The sequence below is a fragment of the Brachypodium distachyon genome, chromosome 1 (assembly GCF_000005505.3).
Source record: "Brachypodium distachyon strain Bd21 chromosome 1, Brachypodium_distachyon_v3.0, whole genome shotgun sequence".
In the NCBI taxonomy this organism is placed as follows: domain Eukaryota; kingdom Viridiplantae; phylum Streptophyta; class Magnoliopsida; order Poales; family Poaceae; genus Brachypodium; species Brachypodium distachyon.
The window spans coordinates 11,325,915-11,348,911 of NC_016131.3; the positions used below are offsets into that span (position 1 = coordinate 11,325,915).

The 22,997-nt window shown below is 42.3% G+C and overlaps 3 protein-coding genes and 1 non-coding gene across 5 annotated transcripts; 2 read left to right on the plus strand and 2 right to left on the minus strand.

Moving 5' to 3' along the window:
* Positions 1 to 2,707: 2,707 nt before the first annotated feature.
* On the plus strand, positions 2,708 to 8,405 carry LOC100824357 (probable U3 small nucleolar RNA-associated protein 7). The gene is made up of 8 exons (XM_003562215.4): positions 2,708 to 3,016; positions 3,609 to 3,732; positions 3,855 to 3,944; positions 4,317 to 4,449; positions 5,128 to 5,246; positions 5,643 to 5,710; positions 6,453 to 6,501; positions 7,156 to 8,405. The coding sequence occupies exons 2-8, from the start codon at positions 3,619 to 3,621 to the stop codon at positions 8,176 to 8,178; spliced, it is 1,596 nt and encodes a 531-aa protein (XP_003562263.1). The 5' UTR covers positions 2,708 to 3,016; positions 3,609 to 3,618; the 3' UTR covers positions 8,179 to 8,405.
* A 1,370-nt stretch (positions 8,406 to 9,775) lies between these two features.
* Positions 9,776 to 14,239, plus strand: LOC100824660 (dihydrolipoyllysine-residue succinyltransferase component of 2-oxoglutarate dehydrogenase complex 1, mitochondrial). The gene is made up of 13 exons (XM_003562216.4): positions 9,776 to 9,951; positions 11,433 to 11,493; positions 11,578 to 11,605; positions 11,743 to 11,810; positions 11,897 to 11,971; positions 12,042 to 12,097; positions 12,202 to 12,246; positions 12,364 to 12,615; positions 12,722 to 12,816; positions 13,149 to 13,239; positions 13,310 to 13,420; positions 13,526 to 13,720; positions 13,804 to 14,239. The coding sequence occupies exons 1-13, from the start codon at positions 9,904 to 9,906 to the stop codon at positions 13,993 to 13,995; spliced, it is 1,317 nt and encodes a 438-aa protein (XP_003562264.1). The 5' UTR covers positions 9,776 to 9,903; the 3' UTR covers positions 13,996 to 14,239.
* Positions 14,240 to 16,407: 2,168 nt separating this feature from the next.
* Positions 16,408 to 19,908, minus strand: LOC100824963. 2 transcript variants are annotated; one of them, XM_003562217.4, is made up of 11 exons: positions 19,750 to 19,908; positions 19,077 to 19,162; positions 18,932 to 18,993; positions 18,750 to 18,819; positions 18,639 to 18,678; positions 18,061 to 18,141; positions 17,876 to 17,973; positions 17,728 to 17,794; positions 17,540 to 17,628; positions 17,054 to 17,329; positions 16,408 to 16,971 (listed from the first exon to the last, which is right to left on the minus strand). In XM_003562217.4, the coding sequence occupies exons 2-11, from the start codon at positions 19,143 to 19,145 to the stop codon at positions 16,816 to 16,818; spliced, it is 1,008 nt and encodes a 335-aa protein (XP_003562265.1). In that variant the 5' UTR covers positions 19,146 to 19,162; positions 19,750 to 19,908; the 3' UTR covers positions 16,408 to 16,815. The 2 variants fall into 2 exon arrangements, with proteins under 2 accessions (XP_003562265.1, XP_024319001.1); XM_024463233.1 differs by having other exon boundaries at positions 17,728 to 17,803.
* Positions 19,909 to 20,802: 894 nt separating this feature from the next.
* MIR169N (microRNA MIR169n) lies at positions 20,803 to 20,910 on the minus strand. Its single transcript, NR_127112.1, has one exon. It is a non-coding gene; the product is annotated as a microRNA MIR169n (primary transcript).
* Between the last annotated feature and the right edge of the window lie 2,087 nt (positions 20,911 to 22,997).

Genomic DNA, 22,997 nt, shown 5'->3' on the forward strand with positions numbered 1-22,997 from the left:
GACTAGTTTCCTATTTAGTAGCTTCCAGTACAACCACATGCTAATATGGGCTCTGGCTGGATGGAGTAAGAAATATGAACCCAAATCCTAGGGATTGTAATGAGGTAGCTGTGTAGGTGGGAGCGCGAGTCCCTCAGGTGGTCTGGAGGATTATGTTCTGAAAATTCTTGAAGTCGATGCCGTTGCTACTCTACCCTGAGGACAGCAAGGGATTAACATGTCGATTTCTTGTGGGGAATGTGTACAACCTCTCGAGAGTGTCAAACTAAGTACTTAGCCGTGTTTCCGGTTACGGACAATTTTGAGCAACTAGATTTGGGGCCTATAAGGAAGGTCTCACTCGTTACTTCTAAATAAAATGAATGGTTTGAACTTAGGTTAGGAGCATTGACGTGTCTACTCAATGTCCTTAGATTAATAGGAGCATCAGTGTTTCTACCCGGTGTCCATTAGTTAACATTATTGTAACATTCAATTGTAGTAAGCTAAACTATATTCTTCTACCACGCCAAAAAGCCTGAACCCCACCTTGCCATACACTGCATGTACATTGTTAGGTCTGTTATAACTTTCAGGTGAACTTGCCAATACATTCAATGTATTGACCACGTAGTGGCTGCAATTAACAATGCAGGTGAATCAGACGAAGAGTGAGGTCCGTCGTTATTGTTTGGGTCATGTGCTTACATTCCAACATGCTCTCTCCTTGGAGTAGTTGTGGCCCATTTGCTGCTACCTTTCCGCTGCCTATTTTTGAAACATTATTTTTGTTATGCTGACCCAAGGGGTCATGCAAGGTTGTAAGTATTCTTAAATTCTGGATGAATACGTTGTAATAAAGTGCTTTGACCTTTGTATCTCGATATTTCATCTTAAAACTGTGTGTGCTAGTGAGTCGATCCAGGGACTAGCACTATAAGCACAGAGATCGAACCCTGTACGGGGGCGGTCACTTCAGTTTTGTTTTTCTATTTGAGGGACGTGCAATACGATGGTTTGTTAAGGTCGTGTTTGTTTGCTTTTGTTTGGACCGCAACCCATACATACTACAAAATACGATGCTGGTGTGTATGTGGGATACTTTGTCAAGTCACGGACCGTAACTTTCAATTTTCACAATAGAGTGAGAAAATTGAGATTCAAAACTAAGTTCGGTGACCGTAAGTGTATTTGTACTATAAGGGAGGGGATCAACATTTAAAAGCAGCCCAAAAATGATCCATTACATCCTGAAAGTGACACCCAAAAGTTCCGACACCAAGTTCAAACGTTTGAGTCAATGAAAAAACATCTGTTTGGTGTGGAAGTATCGACCACTTCAGAAGTTTTAACAACTAACAACTTAAAACCTCTAAACCACGAGCGCATCCATGGCCACTTGGAAGTTTCAGCAATACACCCATAGGTGGTTCTGATACACAGTAGAAAAGGTGGCCTTAACTTCGGAAGTTTCAGAATGCAATTACGAAGTTCTGGCCAACACAAGCAGGGACGGATCCAAGGGGGGGCGCCGGGGGGCTCCCCTTTCCCCCCCTAAGAAATTTCATTTTAGTTAACACTTACTAATCAGCTCATTAAAAATCGTTTTAAAATAGGTGAAGACTCTAATTTCGCCCCCCCCCCCCACCCCCAATCTCAACTCACCCCCCTCATGTTAAATTCCTGGCTCCATCCCTGAACACAAGGCTTGGAGCAAATACTTATGCATGACTCCGGTTTAGATACTAATCAAATCGGCATTCTTGAAGTTAAACATAAACATAAAATTTTGTTTCACTTTGGAAGTCCAACATAACAAAAGGCCAATCAGTCACGACGATCAATGGATGAGAAAAACAAGGTTTACGATTCTAAGGGCATGCATGTTTGGTTTTGAGCGAATATCGGCATGAACAAATAATTGGCTCGCCCAATGCTTTTGGATGTCATTTGGATCGGTACCGAATATTTGGCTAGCCCGACCCAGCTAGCGTTTGTTCCATGTATTATTCGCCAATTTGCGGGGCGAGTCGAGTGTGATGAAATCGCTCGCCAACGAATTGGCAGCCAACTCCCCTTCACCCGTGCCATTCCTCTTCTTCCTTACTTCTTCTTTCTTCTTCCAGTTCACCTCTCCCACACAAATTAGATGCACAAAGACAAAGATAACAAGTGAATCAAGCATGAAGTTGCTTGCAGGTATTCCGAAATTCCTCTTCCATCCTTTCCACCTCTTAGGTTGGCATTTGCAAGTTTTCCCATCAGATGCAGAGCTACTACGGACAACCGCTTTGGCAAGTCATTGATCTGGCCAACCTCCTCAAGCTTAAGATGAAGCAGATAGTAGATGTGAAGGAAATCCTCACTACGTGAGACAGGGACCAGAGGCCGCACATCCGAATTCATCTACCGGAGTGCTCCAAGAGGCTTCAGATTTGCCGATGGATCAACTTGTCTTGGTTCTTCTCCTATTAGGCCGAGGAACACATATGGTTCGGGTTAATAAGGATCAAGGAACAGTCTCTCATAGCTGCAAGTAATTTGGGTGCCAATCAAATGAAAGATCAACCACTTTACTAAAAATTGGCTCGAGTAGCTAATGTTGATTGCAATCTAAACCATTAAAGCTGTCAAAATTTTGATCACGCATTTGTTTTGGTGATGCCAAAAATTTGACAGGGCTAGTTAGTGGTTAAACGAATAAACGGCTTAACCCAAACGTGCCCTAAAAGAGGCCCCGCTCCTCCAATCCCGCCTCGCAGCCGCCCCCTTCCTGCCCTCCTCGATCGCCAAACCTGCCCGCCGTCCCACACAGCTTTTTTCTCGCCGCTCCTCGCCGACGCGTCGTGGGGCAGCATCGGAGCTCCTCCTGCGCTGCCAGGTCTCGTCTCTGTTGGTACTGCAGAGCGCCCCATACTCGAGCCGCTGCCTCCGTCCCGCCGCCGTACCTCGTCGTCGAGGCCCCGTCTCCAAGCTGCAGCCTCCATCGACTCCCTGCGCAGCCTCTGTACAACCTCCCCATCTCTACCGCGAGGAGGTACGCTGGGAGTCTAGCTCCCCCTGTCTCGCCCTCTGTTGAACATGTCGTGCGTCAATGTGGTCCGTTGTCTGATGCTGTGTGTGATATGATTTTTTATGAGAGCATGTTTTTTTTTGCTCTATTGCTTGCACCATGTTATTTTAAATGTCTCCAAATCGCCAGCGAACCGGACTGCTTTGCCCCTCAGATCTCAGTTATCCAGTTATCCTCCTCCTTGCTAAAAGTTGCACTTTGGTTGAAGCAGCACAGAAATGTCTGCTAATCGAATTTTAGGTTTGTTGAATTTTCATAGCTTTTCTGGCTGAAGTTTCTGAATAACAGAATTTGTAGGAAACAAAAAAAAATTGGTTTAAACTGACCAAATGCCCGTTCATTGTATATTGAGTAATACAGTTTCTGGGATGGATATTATTTTTTTGGCATGGTGGAGTACTAGTAGTAGTTTAATGTCCAAAAGAATTCAGGATTAATGAATGTTGCCAAACTAACTTGTTAATTTGACCATATCTACTCGATTTTGATTTCAGAAGGTACTTCCTCTTTCTTTCCTCGTGCCTCCATCTTATTATTTCTATTTCTGCTGCAACAGGGTTAGCAGAATGGGTATCTCTACCGAAGAGGACACCAAGGAGAGAAAGAACAACAAAGACTCTTTGGATGAAATGGAGATGAAGGTGACCAAGTTTTCGCGGGGGAAGGCTGCTAACTTGGGGGTAGGATTATTACTCTCCTACTATAAGTGTAGTCGTGGAAGTTTAGTGCTAATCTTTTGCAAATTCTGCTAGTTGAGACGGGTCGATTAACTTTTTTTCATTTTCTTTATAATGGCTGCAAGGCTTTGCGTGATAAGAAATTGAAAGGACAGCTTGCTGGAAAAGAGAGGCTAATCGGACAATCTGCGAAAGCTGCTGCACAGGCTGAAAAGGTATGGTTTTGTGGATTTGTTGCATAATTTCTATGAATTTATTGTTATACGATATGAGTAGCTGCCTCACTAGAAATAAAGGACACTCACCAACATTCTGTGTGCATGATACAAGGGAAGTAAAATTGGAGTCTACAGTTTTCCTTTTGTAAGATTGTTTGTTGCATTAGGTTAATTTGTTTACCACTTGACTAATTATGCCATGGACATGGTTATCATTTTCATGCCACTTTGATGATGGATTATTTTGCATAAGTTTTCTTGTTTGAATGGTAACAATATCACAATCCACCCATTTAAATCCCTTGCTACATCTATTTTCTTTAGACTACCTCCTGCATTTTTACTGATTTTCTGGCACTCAATTTGCAGTGGTTTTTGCCTATTGAGGGAGGCTATTTGGAGCCTGAAGGTTTAGAGAAGACATATAGATATCAGCAACAATCGATTGTGCAGGAGGTGGACCTTTTGAGTTCAAGAAAACCATTTGATATGATCTTACCTGGTAATATATAAATATTTGTAAATATTGTCTGAAGCTAGGCCACCATAGCTGCTTGGTCCAGTACCAATAATAGCCACATGATGCCCAGTTCAGATTTCAATGGAAAACACCATTAATGATACATATGTAGCACCATTAGACATCTAGAGTTAAAAAATTACACTATTTTGTTTCTTTATACTTATTTGGTATGTCTCTATAACTTATACTATACGTGTCGTACACCCTTACTGGCTTATTGTTTACCCGGAAGAAAGTGGATAATTTGTTTGGTTGCGTCGGTTGTAATGTTTGTCCAGCGACAGTTGGTTGTGGTGTTGTCTTGAGTACTCGGTTGTATGATTGTGTCGGCCTTTTCTTGGTCTTGTAATTATATTCTTTCTATCAACGCATGGAGACGCAAGCTTTGCATTTTCTCGAAAAAAAAAGTTTATGACCAACTAACCTAATGTCATATTGGTACTTCTCACTCTATCAGTTTTGTGCAACTAAATGGTTTCACTTATTTGAATAATTGACTGAGAGAGAACTTGCTGTAGGCTCTTATGCGTTAAAATCACATGAGAGATGAGACATAATTTGCATTATCATCTTGTTGAATGCTAACTATCAACTTCCGTAAGTATGATTCATGATCATGAGTGGTATAAGGAGGCTGATTTCTCTTGTCTTATGCAGTACTTGGTCCTTATACTCTAGAGTACACATCAAACGGTCGCTACATGATAGTAGGTGGACGAAAAGGTCATATTGCTATGATGGATATGTTAAATATGGATCTCATCAAGGAGTTTCAGGTCAGTTTTTACAATTTAAATTACTTCCCTGCTTGTGAGTGTACTTCTTCCATTTTAAGTTTAGCGATTTACCCATAAATTAGACTGGCAGGACTGATCTTAATATGATCTTCAATTTTTTTTGTCAAATAATGAAAGTGTGTACCTTCTTGCTAGACAGTAAAACTAGTTTGGTATCTATGTGCCTTTTCTTTGGAGCGCCTAAGAAGCGCTTAATACTGCCTTTTTTTAACCTTGATGGTCTCTATCGCCGTGAAGATTTTCTAGTGGACATCACTTTTGATGTTGATGGAAAAGAGGCTCCCTCCCCTCGTTCTTATAATCTAGATGTAGCCTCCTTGTAACGCTAATTGTTGCATTTCTATATATTCTGTGCCTCTAATTTATTTTTTATAGGTGAGGGAAACCGTGCGTGATGTGGCATTCTTACACAATGAGCAACTCTTTGCAGTCGCCCAGAAAAAGTAATTTATTGACTCTACTTAAGCTTTATGACATATTTCCATTGCTCATAAAATATATCAACATTTTCCATCTGCCATTCTTAAAAAATGTGAGAAGTCAGGAGCGGACCAACGCCCAGGGCAACCTGGGCTAAGCCCTGGGCTTGGAACCAAATTTCTTTGTATATGTAATAGAAGAAAATCGAAAATCTCTACTATCTTACCACATGATACACTGTTTAGCCCTGGACTTGGTGCTCAGCTGGCTCAAGGCAAACCTTGGTCCGCCACTATGAGAAGATTGAGAAGATGACCCTACAGCTCAATGACGTAAACAATAAATAATGCACACACCAAAGTATTCTCAGATCCTCAAATATAAGAGAACCATTTTGTAGACCCAACCAGGCTATAGAATAAATATGACATCTGTGAACAACGATCCTCAAATATAAGAGTATTGTTTATGCAATTGTGCATGAATATGTAAGGTAGGCATGGCTTACCATTGCCTTCAGAGTTCTGACTGCAATCAATGGGTTGTTGGTCTGGACTTTGGAACTACTTGCCATTGCTTTGATAAGCTGTTGGTCAATACTGTATGAGGGCTTAGGAGTTGTAAAGGGCTTTTAGCACCCCTCCCTTTTTCACACGCCAAATCATGATAGGTCGATAGGAGCTTCAAAGAGTTGTTCACTCATGCTGATTTATGATACATTTCTTTAATTTCTTAGTGTTCCTCACGAGAATATTGTTCAAACAGGTACCCTTACATATATAATCGTCATGGCACAGAAATTCACTGTCTGAAGGTATTTATGTTTTGAATACCTTTGCTTTCTTGGCAACTTTGCACTAGTTATTGATGATTTGAAGAATTTATTGTACATGTTGGTTCAACACATACTTGCAATCAATATGTATATGTGGATAATATAATGTTCCTATACCCTGTTTTCCTATGAACTCTGCAGATCATGTGCAAGTCAAATATTGTTACTTAAATACATTCAAATGAGTTGTTCCTAAATAAGCTGATCGCAATACCAAGCTTCTCTTTTTTGTACTTGGAGAACTACTAAATTACGCCCAAACCTCGTGTGGCTCCAGATCCACATGTCAGTGAAACATCTAGAATCCCAGATACAATTTTATAACCACAAACTTTATACTGGCAAATTTCTGAGCATCCAAATAGCCAAATAAATTATCCCTCAGTTATATACTTATATCATCCTTGTTTTTGCCAGAGGCCATTCCAATATAGTTATTGCAATTTTATTGTAAGATGGAATTTCTTTTGACAATGATCTTGTTTTGTAAGCATCATAATAGTATAGCAACATAAATTGCAAAGCTATCTATTATCCAATTTGTACTAGATGCATATCTATTGAAGCCATGCTAGCTCCCAAACCCAGTTATAACTTCTTTTGGGAGTAATCAGTCTCTCTTCTGTTTCACAGGAACATGGTAAATCACTGAAACTTCAGTTTCTGGACAAACACTTCCTCTTGGTATCGATAAACAGCTTCGGGCAGCTCCACTATCAAGATATGAGCACTGGTGAGATGATTGCAAACTACAGGACAGGTCTTGGGCGTACTGATGTGATGCGGGTAAATCCTTACAATGCTGTTATTGGCGTTGGACATGCTGGCGGAAAAGTTACCATGTGGAAGCCAACCAGTGTGAAACCCCTTGTCACAATGCTGTGCCATCATGGTCCTGTGACTGCTGTTGCATTTGACAAGGGTGGTCATCTTATGGCGACGGCAGGTTTTGACAGGAAAATTAAGATTTGGGATCTCAGGAAGTATGAGGTTGTGCATTCATATGCTGCACGTGCTCAGTCCTTGGATTTCAGCCAGAAGGGGTTGTTGGCAGGCAGTAATGGATCTCTAGTCGAGATATACAAGGATTCTGGGGGGCAGGATTATAAAGTTTATATGAAACATAGAATGATAAAGGGATACCAGGTTGACAAGGTTTTGTTCCGCCCTTATGAGGATATCTGTGGGATTGGGCACTCCATGGGCCTTTCTTCCATTCTTGTTCCTGGATCGGGTGAGGCAAACTTTGATACCTTTGTTGAGAACCCCGTGGAGACTGGGAAGCAAAGGAGGGAGAAGGAGGTGCATGCCCTCCTCAATAAGCTTCCACCAGAGACTGTCATGCTTGACCCAAATATGATCGCCACTGTAAGACAACCAAAGAAGAAAGAGAAGAAGACCAAGGAAGAGATCGAAGAAGAGATTGAAGATGTTGTTGAGGCCGCCAAAAACACTAAGGTCAAGAAGAAGACCAAGGGCAGGAGCAAACCCAGCAAGCGGGCCAAGAAGAAGGAGGAAGAGGTTCTCAAAGCCAAGAGGCCTCTATTGGATCAATACAAAGAAACCAATGGACAGCCTGAGAAGAAACAAAGGATAGGCGACCAGAGCGAGCTGCCAAAAGCCTTGCAGCGGTTTGCCAAGAACAGACAACCATGATCTTATTTATCATTACTGTGTTGTAGTAGCATGTAGCTGACAAGTAGTAGTATTTGTTTCCATGTGAACTCCCCACATGAGGCAATAGCGCAGTAAAGGATGCACGAAAATTTTATCTCAAACTAGTGCTATCTATATCCCAGATGGGCATGAACTCCAGGTTGAAATTCAGCTCACTTGAGAGGTTTGATTGATCTATTGGTGTATTTCCATGTGCTGAGTTCCAATTCGTATGGTGAGCACCACACTGCAAACATGGTAGTACACTAGTACTAATAGGTTTCCTGTTCCTGGTTGTGTGTTTGAATATTGATGGCTGAAATCCAATCGAAAACCGGAATATGCCTGTGAAACTTCCCTACCCCTTTTGTGGTTGGTGAATAATGGATGGTAAAATTCTTGACCCAATCCAAGTCATGGTCGTACGTTGCGTGCCCTCGGTGCCAGATTGCTCGCTTGCCGTCGTGCGAGCAGAGAGCAAACTTGAGCTAGTATCCCAAGAACGATCGAGTGTTTTTCTTTCTTGGAACAACGAACATTTAAGCGTTGGCCCGCCCAAATCGTCAGCCACAAGGGTTGAACAAAGTCTCCACCAAAAGTCTGCAAAATCTCCACCCCACAGGTCCACGACACGAAAAAAACCCTACGTTTCTTTTTTGAACCGAACCCTACGTTACTACAGTGCTATAGCAGTACGCAGAATCGATGCAAGTATCCTATACCTGATAGCTAGGTTGTCAAAAACAGTTCAAGCTTCAAGAGGAGTTTGTGAGCACGTCTAATTACATATACTTCGTATACAAATCCACGTCATTTATTTCAGAACGGAAGAAGTAGTATCTTGCTAACTTGTTGAGTTGTCCAATAGCAATTATTAATACGAATAAAATTATTTTTATGCATAACATGTAACCACTATGTTAAGCCTACTCTAGCTTTGTTGAGATTGATTTTCTTTTAGTTACCAACCTTTCAGGAGCCAAGCTCGAGCTTGATTTTTAAACTTTTATCAAGAGTAAGCCTGATTGAATTTACTTGAGTTTGGCTTCTATACTTCTTTCATGAAAGGGTATATATGCGCTTTCTCCTAACAAATACTACTACTTGCCAGCCATGTTTGTCTTCTTTTAGATATAAGAGATTATCGTTTCACGTTTAAGAGAGAATGTAGTTTGCCAAGAAGAAAAGAAAAGGAGAAGACTAGTTGTAAACTGTATGTTTTGGTTCTCGGGCTTACGGTTTAGCCTTTTCATTTTGTGTTTGGTGGCTAACTGGCTATTGCTTTGGGTTATCTTTAGGATTGCCTCAAACGTTGAGAAGGAAACAAATTTTCTCTCAAAGGTATTCTGTCTCCTGGACATGGAGCCTTCCCATCAGATCCGCCTCTTTGAAAGGGCCAAAATTGTGTTCTCGAAAAAGGAGGTGGAAGCGGGGCAGCTAGCCAGCTACTACTACGGACGAAACAAAGGGCGTCCATCCTCTTGGTCAAAAAGAAAAGAGAAAAAAAGGACGTCCATCCTCCACGCGGCGACACAGCGACACAGTGCTGAGTTTTATTTTTAACATTTGCTCTCCCTAAAAAGGTTAAAAGACCATTCGCAAAAGAAGAAGCCGAAGGGGGCAAAAGAAAGAAAAGGAATTATAATATAGAATCGGAGACGCCACCGTCTCTTCCTCCCTGGCTGCCCTCGCAGATCGGCGACCCCCCTCCCCCATCTCCGGCGAATGGCGTCCCGAATCGCGGCCCGCCTCCTCCTCCGCCGCCCAACTGCCGTAAGCCCTCCCCTATTTTCTATTCTCTCTTTCGCATATTTAGCGATCTGATGCGCTGATTCGGCTGGATCTGGCGGCCCTTTTACGATCACTTGCTGGGTGATTTCGGGGTCGGATTGGTTTTCCTCGAGGCGATTTGGTGTCTCTTCTACCTCGGTCTGCGCATAATTCGTTTTAAATTTTTAGCCCCCTTTCTTTTGATCAGATCGTTTTAGGGTGGTACGCTTGGCGGATTTTGACGTCGTAGAGATTTTATTTTGGTTATTTGCGTCTACTATCTTGATTTGTATGTAGTGGATTTAAACCATGATGAAGGAATAACCTGCGGTGGTTGGAGATTGGCCAAAGTTGAGGTTGATAAATTTCTAGATGTCTAACGAAACCTGTATGCTACAAAGTGAATGCATGTACAGTAGTTGATATGGTTTAGAAATCCGAGGTATTGTGGAAACCCGTGTGGCAGAATGGGCTAGCTACAACTAGGCGAGGAAACTTACCATGCGTGTAACTTAATCAGTTCTTCACATGCAACTGACAAGTCCTAGTTCAATAAAGCTCCCTTTATCGGAAAAAACTGACAAGTCCTGGATGTTATAGACCTAGGGCTTAAATTTTCATATCTAAACTGAGTACTCAAATGTAGTTTAGTTTAATCTTACCAATGTTTTGATGGTTGGCTCAATTATAAGATGCAATAATGGTAAAATGCACTTGTCCTTGAACTTGCACTGGTCTATCTACATCCATTTACTTAGAAAATGCACGTTTTAGTTGGTCGCTAGGATGTCATACTGCGCCTTACTGTTGTGTTTGACCTATGTAGCAAGCCAACTTGAATTAGTTGCTAGTGATCACCCAATTCCATCACCCCCTCTTTTCTAGATGAACCAAGTCCTACCTTCACCCAAAGGGGGCTTGCTTCTACACCATTCATCCTCTCCTACTACCAGTGGTCCTTTATACAGGCATGATGTTGAACCCAAAGGCAGCCTTGTATGCATCAATAGTGTGGCATGCAGAAACCTTGTAGCCAGGCTGTATTGGTCTATCATCTCATTCCTAAAGCAGGAGATGTAGCCATTGCACTAGGTAACAACTATAATACTACAATCAGTTGCATTTGATCCCCTGCTCACTTACGCATTGGTTTTTCTCCCTTCTCAGTATGGGAATAATCATATGACATCTGTCCTGTTCATTGTGTATTCCTTTGGGAGGATTGAGTTTTCAACAAACTAGTGATACTATAATACAGTATATCGTGCAACCTCTGTTACTATTCACTCTATGTGGAAATTTGTTTTTGCCACTGTTCTCTCACTGGCATGCAGGCCTTGTTGATAAAAAAATAAAGTAATGACGACACTGCTTGGTGTTCCTTATTCTTTTATTTCAACAACATTATATGGTTTCTCATTGTTCATTTATGTTCTTATGCTTAAATTTGGTCTGTCATTCTAATGGTCCTGGTGCACTTGCAGGCATTAAGTTTTCTTCAGAGTTGTAGGCATGCTAGGCATTTCAGCACTCAGTTACTCGAAGGTCAGTATCTCTACTGATCTTACATTTGATATTGATTACTCTAGTTTATTAGCAGCTAATGCTCTTCTGCAACCTTTATTGCAGGTGTTCCGAGATTCTCAAAGCCAACACGGTAAACTTTGAACTTCATTGTTGTTCTGTGATTGTACTATATAATTGGATTATTGGCAAAGCCTTGTTCTCTTTAGATGCCATTAGTGAAATCCATGTTTGTCGTTGACTAAAATATGGCCTCTAATTGATTCGCAGTGCACGCTATTTCCTTCCAAATGCTTCTCCATATCAACTTTGGAGTAGATCATTTGCTTCAGAAAATGGTAAGCTTGAGTAGCCATTTAGAAGATACAACAATTATAAATTGCCACCTCACAAATTCTTTATCAACACTTCTCTTTGTTTTAAGGTGACTTGATTGAGGCTGTTGTGCCCTTCATGGGTGAATCTGTAACTGATGGAACCCTTGCCAATTTCTTGAAGAGTATGCACCTCTCTGTCTCTCTGCAATTCAAGTGGTCGAAGTTTATGGTACTGACATATATCTGTTGCAGAACCTGGTGATAGAGTTGAAGCTGATGAGGCTATAGCGCAGATTGAAACTGATAAGGTGATATTACTGGCTCATTCTGTTCTAATTTATGTTTTTAGTTTGTTGTGCAGTTCTTGGTGATGGAATGATTCTTAAAAATAGAAGTTCATTTTGTTTTTCAGGTTACCATAGATGTTTCTAGTCCAGAAGCTGGGGTGATTGAAAAGGTGAGTGCTGTTCCAACATTTTGTGTCCTCAAAATTTGCTTTACATGTCCTACAAGTTACCTTAAATTAAGTCTTGAGTAGCATGGTTAATTTTCTGATCACATCGGTGCATTGCAGTTCATTGCCAGTGAAGGTGACACTGTTACTCCTGGCACCAAGATTGCTGTGATATCTAAGTCTGCTGCTCCAAGTGAGACCCATGTTTCACCATCTGAAGAGACCTCCCAGAAGGAGACCCCTCCACCACCACCTCCAGAGAAACCCAAGGTTGAGGAAAAATCATCAAAAGTAGAATCTGTCAAACCAAAGGCGTCAAAACTGTCCTCCCCCTCAGAACCTCAGCTCCCTCCAAAGGAAAGAGAGAGACGGGTAAGCTTTATCCGTCATTTTGTTATATATCATTGCACAACTTACGACATGATATGGAACTTTATAATTTGGGGTTGTGTATTATACTTTACCATGTTAAGCGCAGGTGGCAATGCCAAGACTCAGGAAGCGTATTGCAAATCGTTTAAAGGATTCTCAGAACACTTTTGCAATGTTGACCACATTCAATGAAGTTGACATGTAAGTGCATCAGTGGTTGGCTTCTAGTTTTTCTAGAATGTCTGGTGGTGTAATGCATCTGCGTAAGCCTAAGTTAACGCCACTAAAACAATGCCCCCTCTCCATCATGGTCTTGAGTTGACCGTGGCATGATCATTGTGCTAATGAAACATTGCCGTACTCTATCAGTTGTAAAAAATAGCACGGAAGTGTGATTTAAATATGTTTTTCTCCAATTATATTGATGGGAAGAATATTTGTTTGAGCTTATCTCTCTGCTTAATTTTAAGTGCTATATGGGTATGTTTTTCCTTTATCATACTGGTGTGTCCCTGAACAACTGTTGGCTGTAGGACCAATTTGATGAAGCTGCGTTCTGATTACAAAGATGAGTTTGTTGAGAAGCATGGTGTCAAATTGGGTCTAATGTCCTGCTTTGTAAAGGTAGTGGCACTCTGATGATCTGAGCGATTGATTATTTGTTGGCTTGTCCTAAACCTAGTTGCTTTTGTAGGCTGCTGTTTCTGCACTTCAAAATCAGCCAATTGTTAATGCTGTTATTGATGGTGATGACATCATATACAGAGACTACATTGACATTAGTGTGGCTGTTGGCACTTCCAAGGTATTGACACCTGCATTTTTGTAGGTTGATTACCCTAACCATTATCCTTTCTTTTTATTATGCATCCTGTTGCAATGATGTGCTATGAATGTCCATTTCTTTTAGGGTCTTGTGGTGCCTGTTATCCGCGATACAGAAGGAATGAACTTTGCGGACATTGAGAAGGGGATAAACAAGCTTGCAAAGAAGGCAACTGAGGGGGCACTGTCAATTGATGAGATGGCAGGGGGCACCTTTACCATCTCGAATGGTGGTGTCTATGGAAGCCTTATCAGCACACCCATCATCAACCCTCCACAGGTTCATTTTCTTTTGTTGTCTGCCTTCTGTTATGTTTTCTTATTCTGCATTTAACCTGATCACACAATCTTTATCTAATGCAGTCAGCAATTCTTGGAATGCATTCCATTGTTCAACGCCCTGTTGTTGTGGATGGCAGCATCCTTGCAAGACCAATGATGTATCTTGCACTGACATATGACCATAGGTTGATAGATGGCAGAGAAGCTGTTCTGTTTCTGCGCCGCATCAAGGATGTGGTTGAAGATCCACGGAGGATGCTCCTTGACATATAGTTCCATGCATTACTTCTGGCCTATGATGGTTTGTCCTTTATTTTGAAATAATTGTACACAAAATTTTGACTTATGCGGTGTAGTTGCTTCTCCGAATATTGAGATTTCGGTTTCTGGCCTCTGAACTGTAGAAGAGAGCTCAACAAAACTCGTTTCCCTTTTTTGAGTTGATATACTTGTTGGGATGTAGTTCCCTAAACATGTTATCATTTTACAATAGCAAGTGGCTACCCTTCCTGACTTTGTTTGTCCATTTTTCATGACAATTTATGTGACTGGTTCTTCTATCTCAGAAAAAATTAATTAATGTTTGAGCTTTACAACCTCGAAAATTTCTGTCTGGTATAGTTGCCACAGTGCCACCTCCATCTCTGTGAAGTGAAATTAGTTGACTATTTCAGATTTTCTTCTGAAGTTTGTAGTGTCACCCGTTTTGCAGTCTAGCTAAAATTTGTGAAGCAGTGCTGAAACGTATTTAAATCTGAATCATTAGATGCACGCCATTCAATGTATTGCTTTGTTCTTTTCCTTGAGATTTAGGTGTTTCTGTATGATGAACGCCCCTTCAGCTCTTTTCCCGTGATATCATGTTCGACCCTGAAGGGTGATCGTCCCTGGGGCTAAATTCGGTTCTTGGTTGTTCTGCATTCCATAGTAAATTTTTGGCCTTTTCTTCTTGGTTTGAAGCTCGTCCTGATCCTTTTATTCTTCCTCACAAATTCATTCATGCCATGAACTGGTGAGTCTCTCGGCACATGGCGTCCACGGTAGTCTCCGATTAACGGGCGATAGATTTAGAGCCAGGATACCACATTCACATTGTCTTCATGACGAACTCACACAGACTTCGCGACCTTCAAGTTTGCTGGGGGCGAACTGCAACAACAGCTTGGCAAACGTGGGCCTTTATGACATTGAACCACCGTCGCCATCTGCATAGAGCTGCCATCAATGTTTATTTTGAGGATGTCACAAACTGGAGGTCTCCAAACATCTATGCGGCTGCTCTTCTCCTTGCGTCAGGAGCAAAATACTCTTCAAACTCCTTTGCATTTCGCCCCAGTCGAATAGTTAGAAAACCAGTGCCATATGCACACTCACCAGCATTTGTCTTATTTCTGGCGGTCCACCATCTCCACGTCAAAGCATCACACTCGGGCTAGCTAACTGGAGCCTCACATCTTCCAAAGCCTAGCTCACGCCGAAGTGGTTTGACCTTCGTACACTTGAAGAAAAGGTGGCCACCATCCTCAGCAAGTCTGCCGCATGTTGCGTCGAAGCAGAAGACTGTTACGCGCCACTATCCAGAGAAACTGCTTCACCTTTTCTGGATAGGGGACGCCGACCACACGCCAGACCAGGAGAAACTCTCTCTTGCTTGTTTGAGGTTCCACTAGCTGGCGGGTAAAAACGGCGAGAAACATTTTGCCAGCTCAAGATGCCATGCCCAAACATCTTCCATCTCTTCCTTCAATGGCATCGCAAGAATTAACTTTCCATCTTCGCCAGAATAGCTCATCAATTAGCTGCACATCCCATAAGTTTGTATATGGATCGACGAGGTCCGAAACTCCCTGATAAACAGTATTGCCACGCGGAGTAATCGGTCTTCTCGTCCACAAATACGGCAGCCACGGAGCTTCCCATATATGCCCTGAAACACCATCCCCTATGTGCTTAATCACCCCCTGCCGCAGAATCTCAATGCCCTTAAAAGATGCTCCTCCACGTATATGAGATCGCATCTTTCGCCTGAGCACACAGAACATCGCAATGTCTTTAACACCCAAGCACACAGGAAATATGGGTTGGTCAGGAGACGCCCTCCTTGTTTTGCCAACATAGCCAAGTAAAAGCATGAACATGTCAGCAGCCAAGAACAACTACCTTCTTTGGAAGTGTAAGAGGTTTCCAACTCACCAAGTGAACCTTGTTCTCATTATTCCGTTTAGACCACACAAATATACAAACCGTAGCACTAATTTGGTCACATAATCCTTTTGTAAGATCGAACCATGACATAGGCCTGAGCACTTGCTTTGACCAAAATCTCCTTTCCCGCCTTAGACAACATCTTCTTCCACCATTGAATTTTCTGCCACACACGGTCCTTGATATATCCAAAGGATTTCGACCAAGATCGACCAACATGAACTGACAGACCAACATATCTCTCATTTCGTGACTCCCCCGCTAAGCCAAGTTGCTGCATCATCATGTGGATAGTGTTGAGTCTTTGACGCTGATACTAGCGTTCGTGTGATACGAGTTGACGTTGGCCAGTGGATATTTTCCGGACGGTGAGATCACGACGACGGTGTTAAGTCTACAAGGAACCGTTTTTTAAAACAATACAAGGAACCTTTTAAGAGAACAAATAACCACCTGGGGTTAGCTCTTGGTCGGTTTATCTTTGAACCGGCTTTGATGAAAAATATCCAACCAGTTTCTAAATCGAACCAACTGAAATACGGCAATCAATACAGCCGGTTTAACAAATAAGATTGTAATTGACAATAAACCAATAAGCTCGACCGAAGATTGTAATGACAAACCAAGACAAACGGCTTTTACACAGGCTGCATCAAGGGAAATGACAGTTTGTTCTTGCAGCCGGTGAACTCTCAGCGTGAATTTTTTGAAGGATCAGCAAAACATCTCCACTAGCTCTAACTGTTATTAGATTAAAAAGCCATATCAAATTTCCTCACTCATGCAAATTTGGATGTTCAGTCCTCATAGTGAAACAGAACAAGCAGCATGGCCAACTTTGCGTACTTTTGGGAGTTAGTACCAGAAGTTATTTTAATTTCCAGCAGGCTATTCTTCTCCAAGCTTGATATGATCGAGCAAGTAGTCAATATCAGGAGTTACAACTGCACGCTTGCTAACCTCCCCCAGGCTGCAGCAGCGTTTCTTGTTTGTGTTAATCACTACAGCCTCTTGAGGAAATGCACAGTTTATACCAGCTGAAACCTGCACATTTAATTCATCTTAAGTGCATCATGAAGAATAAACAAAAAATGCACCGTAAAGAAGAGGGGTTTTAAACACCTACATCAAAGAGTGCACCTCCGAGCCGCATCTTCACTTTACCACTCTTGTACACGAGTACCTTCCCCATGAGACCATCTGGCAGATCTTTTAGCTTACAGCCTTGGGTTGACTGAAGTCTCGTCTTCTTATAATTCACCGTGGATTTGGTGACCTCTGCTTCAGCGTCCTCACTGGTATCCATATTTGCCCCAACTGATTCAACCTGCGTCTGTAAAGGAAGAGATGCAGGGAACTGGAAGAAGAGCAGCTGCGGTTTATTCATCATGTCCTCAGTGTCCTGTCAGGACAACGATTCAATATAAGATAGCGGCTATGGGTTACTATACATTAGGTATTAGAGATTTGAGTTCATATCAGATAGTACAAGACAAAAGAAATGAGTACCAACAGTTCCATTGACATGTGAATGTGTATTTTTGCATCAATATGAATACCTGAGCAAGAACAGTATTCCTCGACATGATATCATGCAACATGATATACATACCATTAGCCCAAGTTCCTTAGCTGCAGTTAATTCACCATCTCGAGCTCTGCTAGAAGAAAACTCTCCAAACTCGTCTTCATAAAGAATGTCTGTAGCAAAGACAAATGGATGTCAATGAAGGCGTGGTTCTAAGACAAGTGGTGAGCATTATGTGCAAAGATAGCAAGAATGAAGGAGAGAATCTGAACCTCCAAAGTAGGGCCTCCTTAGCGGGAGAGTAATAGGAGGATAGTTGTAGCTGGGATGGGTAAAGTCCTGCGAAAGCTACCAGGAGATAAGCCAGGCAAACAAGAAAGAGAATAGCTCCCCACTGTTGTCTTTTATGTGTTTACTAACCTGTGGTTCAGCAGGCTGCTTGGGTAACTTGGCCGCAGAAGCTGTAACCTCAGACAGCATGAACTTACTAAGCAGGTGTACATCCTTCTCATTTTTAACTTGCAGAACACAAAATAAATTGCTTTGTAAATATTCAGATAAAGTTAAGTATGGAACAAAGGGGAGTGTCAACCTTAAGCTACTACCTGATGAAGAAATTCGAGGGGTGCGGAAGGATCTTGGAATTGAAGGGTTTACTTGTCCAAATGTAACCTGGACACTGGCTTCTGCCATCATAATGGAGCAGCATGTTATTATAGTAAATTAGAAACAGCATGCAACCTGGGCACAGGCTTCTGCCACCATAAATGGAGCAACATGTTATTATAGTAAATTAGTAATGGCATAATGCCACTACTTCAGAGGTATTGATGTATTTATTTGAAAAGTTCACAACTCATCCTTTATGGGTAAGGAATTTGTTAGTTTTAGATGGCCAACTCAGCATTACGCAATGGGCAATAGCTATTCTAGAGAAACAGAGTAGCTATGAATTGTTCAAAAATATAGAGATGCTGGTGTGTTGTTCAGCACAGTTTGTTCACCAGCTCTCCATGATAAAATGAGGTTGTGATTTAAGAACCTCAGGAAGCTAATTTTACAGCAGTTTAGGTTAACTGATCAGTGGATTCCACTAGAGATAAGGTAGTGAAGGTAAGATTGAACAATCACTAGATACTGTAAAGCAAACGACATGTAAAGAATATAAACTATCTATGCTCACCTTTTTCCTCAGCCGTAGCACTTTTGAGGGAATCAGGGATCTGCATATGAAAGTATGGAGTAAAACACTATGAATCTAAATCAAGTACATAAATCTCAGGCATACAGGTACCTTTTCTGTTTTAAGTTTACTCATCAAAATCTTATCAATTGTCTGAACATCAGTCTCCTCTTGTGGTTCCCTGTAGAATCCCACCATTACTTTCATTCCATAAACAAATACTGCAGTTACTAAATAGAGAATCTGGAACTCAACAAACATGTATGAACAAAACATTGGTCAATGTACATTACATCTTAGGGATTATTTCTGAGACTTTCTTAGTACGCACTTTGGGCGTAAATTTAAGCCCACCCTGTATCCTCAAAGCAGAAGAAAAGAAATGGTAAGCACCATACAAACAGAACTTATGCATAACATAATTGGGGAAATGCTGACCTTGCGGGTATTGCGAGTACGCGAGGCAGAGCCATCGGTCCCTTTCCCCTTTTCAGTCTTGTCGTCCATGAAAACAAGTGGAAGATCTACAGGAATGAAATGCAATAATGATGTAAAAGGAGAAACTACTGTACAAGTTTGCTATAATCAACTTCCATAATTTCTGATTCCTGTCTGGTACTCTGGTACCATAACGAAGCCATAGCACGCGCTCGTTAAGCTAACCCCAGAAGCAACATCATAAGAACGCATTCACTGGTGCTCATAGACATAACGTCGCATGGCCTGTGAATTATGTAAGGCCAACGCTCATAGACATAACGTCGAACGGCTCCTTGGCGCCTCCTAATTGGCTAATTCTCCTAAACCCTCCCGCACAACCCCTTGAAAACCCTACACCACCACCAAACCCGCACAGATAATATTAATAATAGGTACGAGTAAGAACATGATAGAGGCTACTGGACAACAAGATTAGGGACGACACGACGATCACTTGCAGACTGCAGCAACGCGAGACGAACTACAAAGCCCGGAACTCCGATTTGGTCTGATGGTCTGCTGCTCCCGCGGCGGGGCCGGCCAGCGGGCAGAGGAGAAGCAACGGCACCACCAGCAAGGACCGCACCAAAGGTAGCGAAGAACGCGGCGAAGGGAGGAAAGGCGAACTCACCTCGGCGTTGGAGAAAGGGAGATGCGAAGAGCAGCAGAGTAAGGACCAGTCGCCGGCTGTGGGAGCGAGTCGAAACGGTCGAGGAAGGGGAAAGTGGGCAAATTCAATGCGGGTCTCGAGACTCGAGTCGAGCCTTGCAGGAGCCAGGAGCCAGGAGGAGGAGGAGGAGACACGTGTCTTGCGTGGAGAGCATCCGCTGGAGAGGGTTCGTACGGCGACCGCAAATGAGAATTTTCGGAATTTTCGATGCTTTCTCTTCTCTCAAGTGGGCCATGGGATGGCTTAATTTGTGTCTAATTCACGATGAGTACGTATCTGGATCCCACGTTTGAAATAAAAGAGCATATCGGAGTAACACACGTCAATATGTGCATCAAGCATTGCAAAAAGAAAAGACAGATGTATTAAGTAAGAAACGCAGCTAGCATATTACCTGCTTTTAATCGAAACCCGGTCAACTTCGAGCGGTTGGCGTTGTTAAGAGAAAAATGTGGTCTTTGCAAATGCAATAAGGGTTTTACTTTGGTCTATTATATACTAACAGCTCGTTTGGCAACCAAAAATTCATTTTATTTGATCAAAATGAAATGAAATCCAATTTTTGATAGGATTTTATTTGGTTGAATTTGAATTCCGAGTTGAAAAATCAAATTTGTCTATCACATGGAATTGAAGAGTGAGAGACAATTCTAGAGAAATTATGGCTTTTAGAGGGGAATTGAGGCTAGTTATAGTGTGATTTCATGGAATTTGAGACTGAATTCTTGTGGCTTATTCCGTGCCAACCAAACAAGTCGTTTTTTGGAATTCAAAATAAATTCTACAATTCTATGCCCAAATGATGGGTGCCAAACGAACTGTAAATGTTGCAAAGCTAATTAAAATCAGAGCAAACGTGTGGCAAGAGAACTACAAGCAAAGCGAAGCGGGATGTCGATTCACAACAAACTAGCTAGGTAACCTGTGGTACGACAATGGCCAATACATTATGCAGTTGCAAACCAAGCATGTAATTAAAGAAGAGCAAATTAAGCATTGCATGAGCAGCAAAGAGGCACTCCGAATAGCCAAGGAAGACATGCCTAAAATTAACGGTCCCATGCCAACTCAGATGAATTACATAGACACATTTAGGCAAGTCATCCTTGGCTACCGAATCAGCTCTAGTCCTCATGCAAGGCCCCTCTTCTAACTAAGTTCTAAACCCTTTCTTCTCTCTGGGTATTTATAGCAACCACAAGCCACGAAGCCCCCCACCCCCCACCTACATGTGCATATGCATGGTCATGGCCTCAAAGCCTGACTATCCTTCACATTTCTTAATTGTATAATGCTGCCAGAATATATTCTGTTAGGTTTAGGCTTTGGAAGTTTACTTGCATTAAGTATTTGATCAGCGCGCCCCTTTCTAATACATAGTCGACGGTGCAGCTTAATTAGGTCGGGCACATGCCTAATCAGGTCCAATGGTATTTGAGTTTATTTTCGAAAAAAATGGTATTTGAGTTTACATATATTGTCTGCGACATATAACTACATCACCCAAAGACGCACACAATGAACAGAACAGATGTCATGTCAGTACAATTATTCCATATTGAGCAGGTAGAAAAACCAATGCGTAAGTTGGAGCAGGGGATCAAATGCAACTGATTGCAGTATTACCGTTGTTACCTAGTGCATGGCAAAATCTCCTACTTGAGGAATGAGACGATTGACCAATACAGGCTGAGTATGAGTACAAGGTTTCTGCATGCTACACTGTTGAAGCATATTCCCTCCGTTTTATAAGATTGACGTGCCCGAGTACAAGTAAGTTGCATCACGTTCACGTGTCATCAAATCATCGTGCTGCGTCCAAAGTCCAAACTACCGGAAAAGGAAATGCAAAGTCAGAGCCGTGCTTTTGTTTGCGCGAGGACAAGTGGAGTAATACCCCCAGCTAATTAAACTAGTCGTATCTATCAGGAAAGCCCAGATTCCCAATTCAGTAGCACCTCATCTCATTTGTGCATCGTGGCATAGCCGGCAGTCGCCGCCAGCCGGAATAAAATTAGCATGATCATTCCACCGGCACATGCACGTACAGATGGAAAGTTGCTACAGCTAATCCATCAGCACTGATCCGAGGTTCGAAGAAAAGGTGTCACTAGCTAACTTTGAAAATTAGCTGCGCACAATCCCTCTCCAGTTTTTTTTTTTTTTTTTTTTTGGAAAGAGTACCCCCGAAATATTAGTAGTACATCACGAATGGGAACAAGGCCCCGTTTACATGGTAGTACATCTCACAAAGAAAAAGGGCACAAATATAAAGAGAAGTTACAACTCTGCCCATAAAAACACTTGTCTCACACTCCAAGTAGAAATAGGAGGCGTGTCTCTTGTAAACCACGTGGATGTACACTCGTCTGGAAGATGCAGCCACCGCCGACCAAGACTTGCTTCGCCATCGTCGTCGTCGATGAGGAACCGAGACTGGCCGCCACCAGCGGGATGGCGCATCTCGAGACCAACAGCCTCCGCATGGCTCAAAAGAGGGCCTGGAGGAAGGACTCCGGCGCCAAGAATATTGGGGATCCACATGCGCCGGCAGCCACCGAAAAGCCTCTTGAGCAGGCAGAGAACGCCTCTGAGTAGCCAAAGCAAAGATGCCATCATCCACTTGCCTTTATCCTGTCTCGAAACCACAAAGGGGCCTCCCAAGATGGAGGTTGAAGCGGAACAAGACTGTGGTTCATGAAGAATGGCACCAGGGATTGAGTTCATGCCAGTGCAGTAGTAAAACAAGCAGCACATCACCAGCACAAAATAGATCCAAAGTCAAAAGAATAAGGTGCAACCGTGGCTTGGACCAGACTCAAACCAGCCTAGCCACAAGGCGAGCGAACAAGAAGACCGGCACAAAGATTCACAGGCAAGAAGGATTTGAAGAAACACTGCTTTGAATCGATTCAAAGAGGGGGACTTATTGAAGAAGAAAAAGGAACTAGAAAGGGGAAAACCCACAGATCTGACTTCACTAACACCAATATCAACCCCACAATCACCAAAATAGAGTCTAACCAGAGTGGGGATGTTGGCATGAGATTCCATCAAACAGTGGGGGAGGATTTTATTAAAGGAGAAAGGAGAAGAGACCAAGCCTAGGACGTGTTCCCCGGTGAAACCGACATCAACGTCGAGGGCAAGATCTCCTGTCCAGAAGAGCTGCCGGATCCTCCTCTCCGGAAGCATGCTCCTTCTAAAAA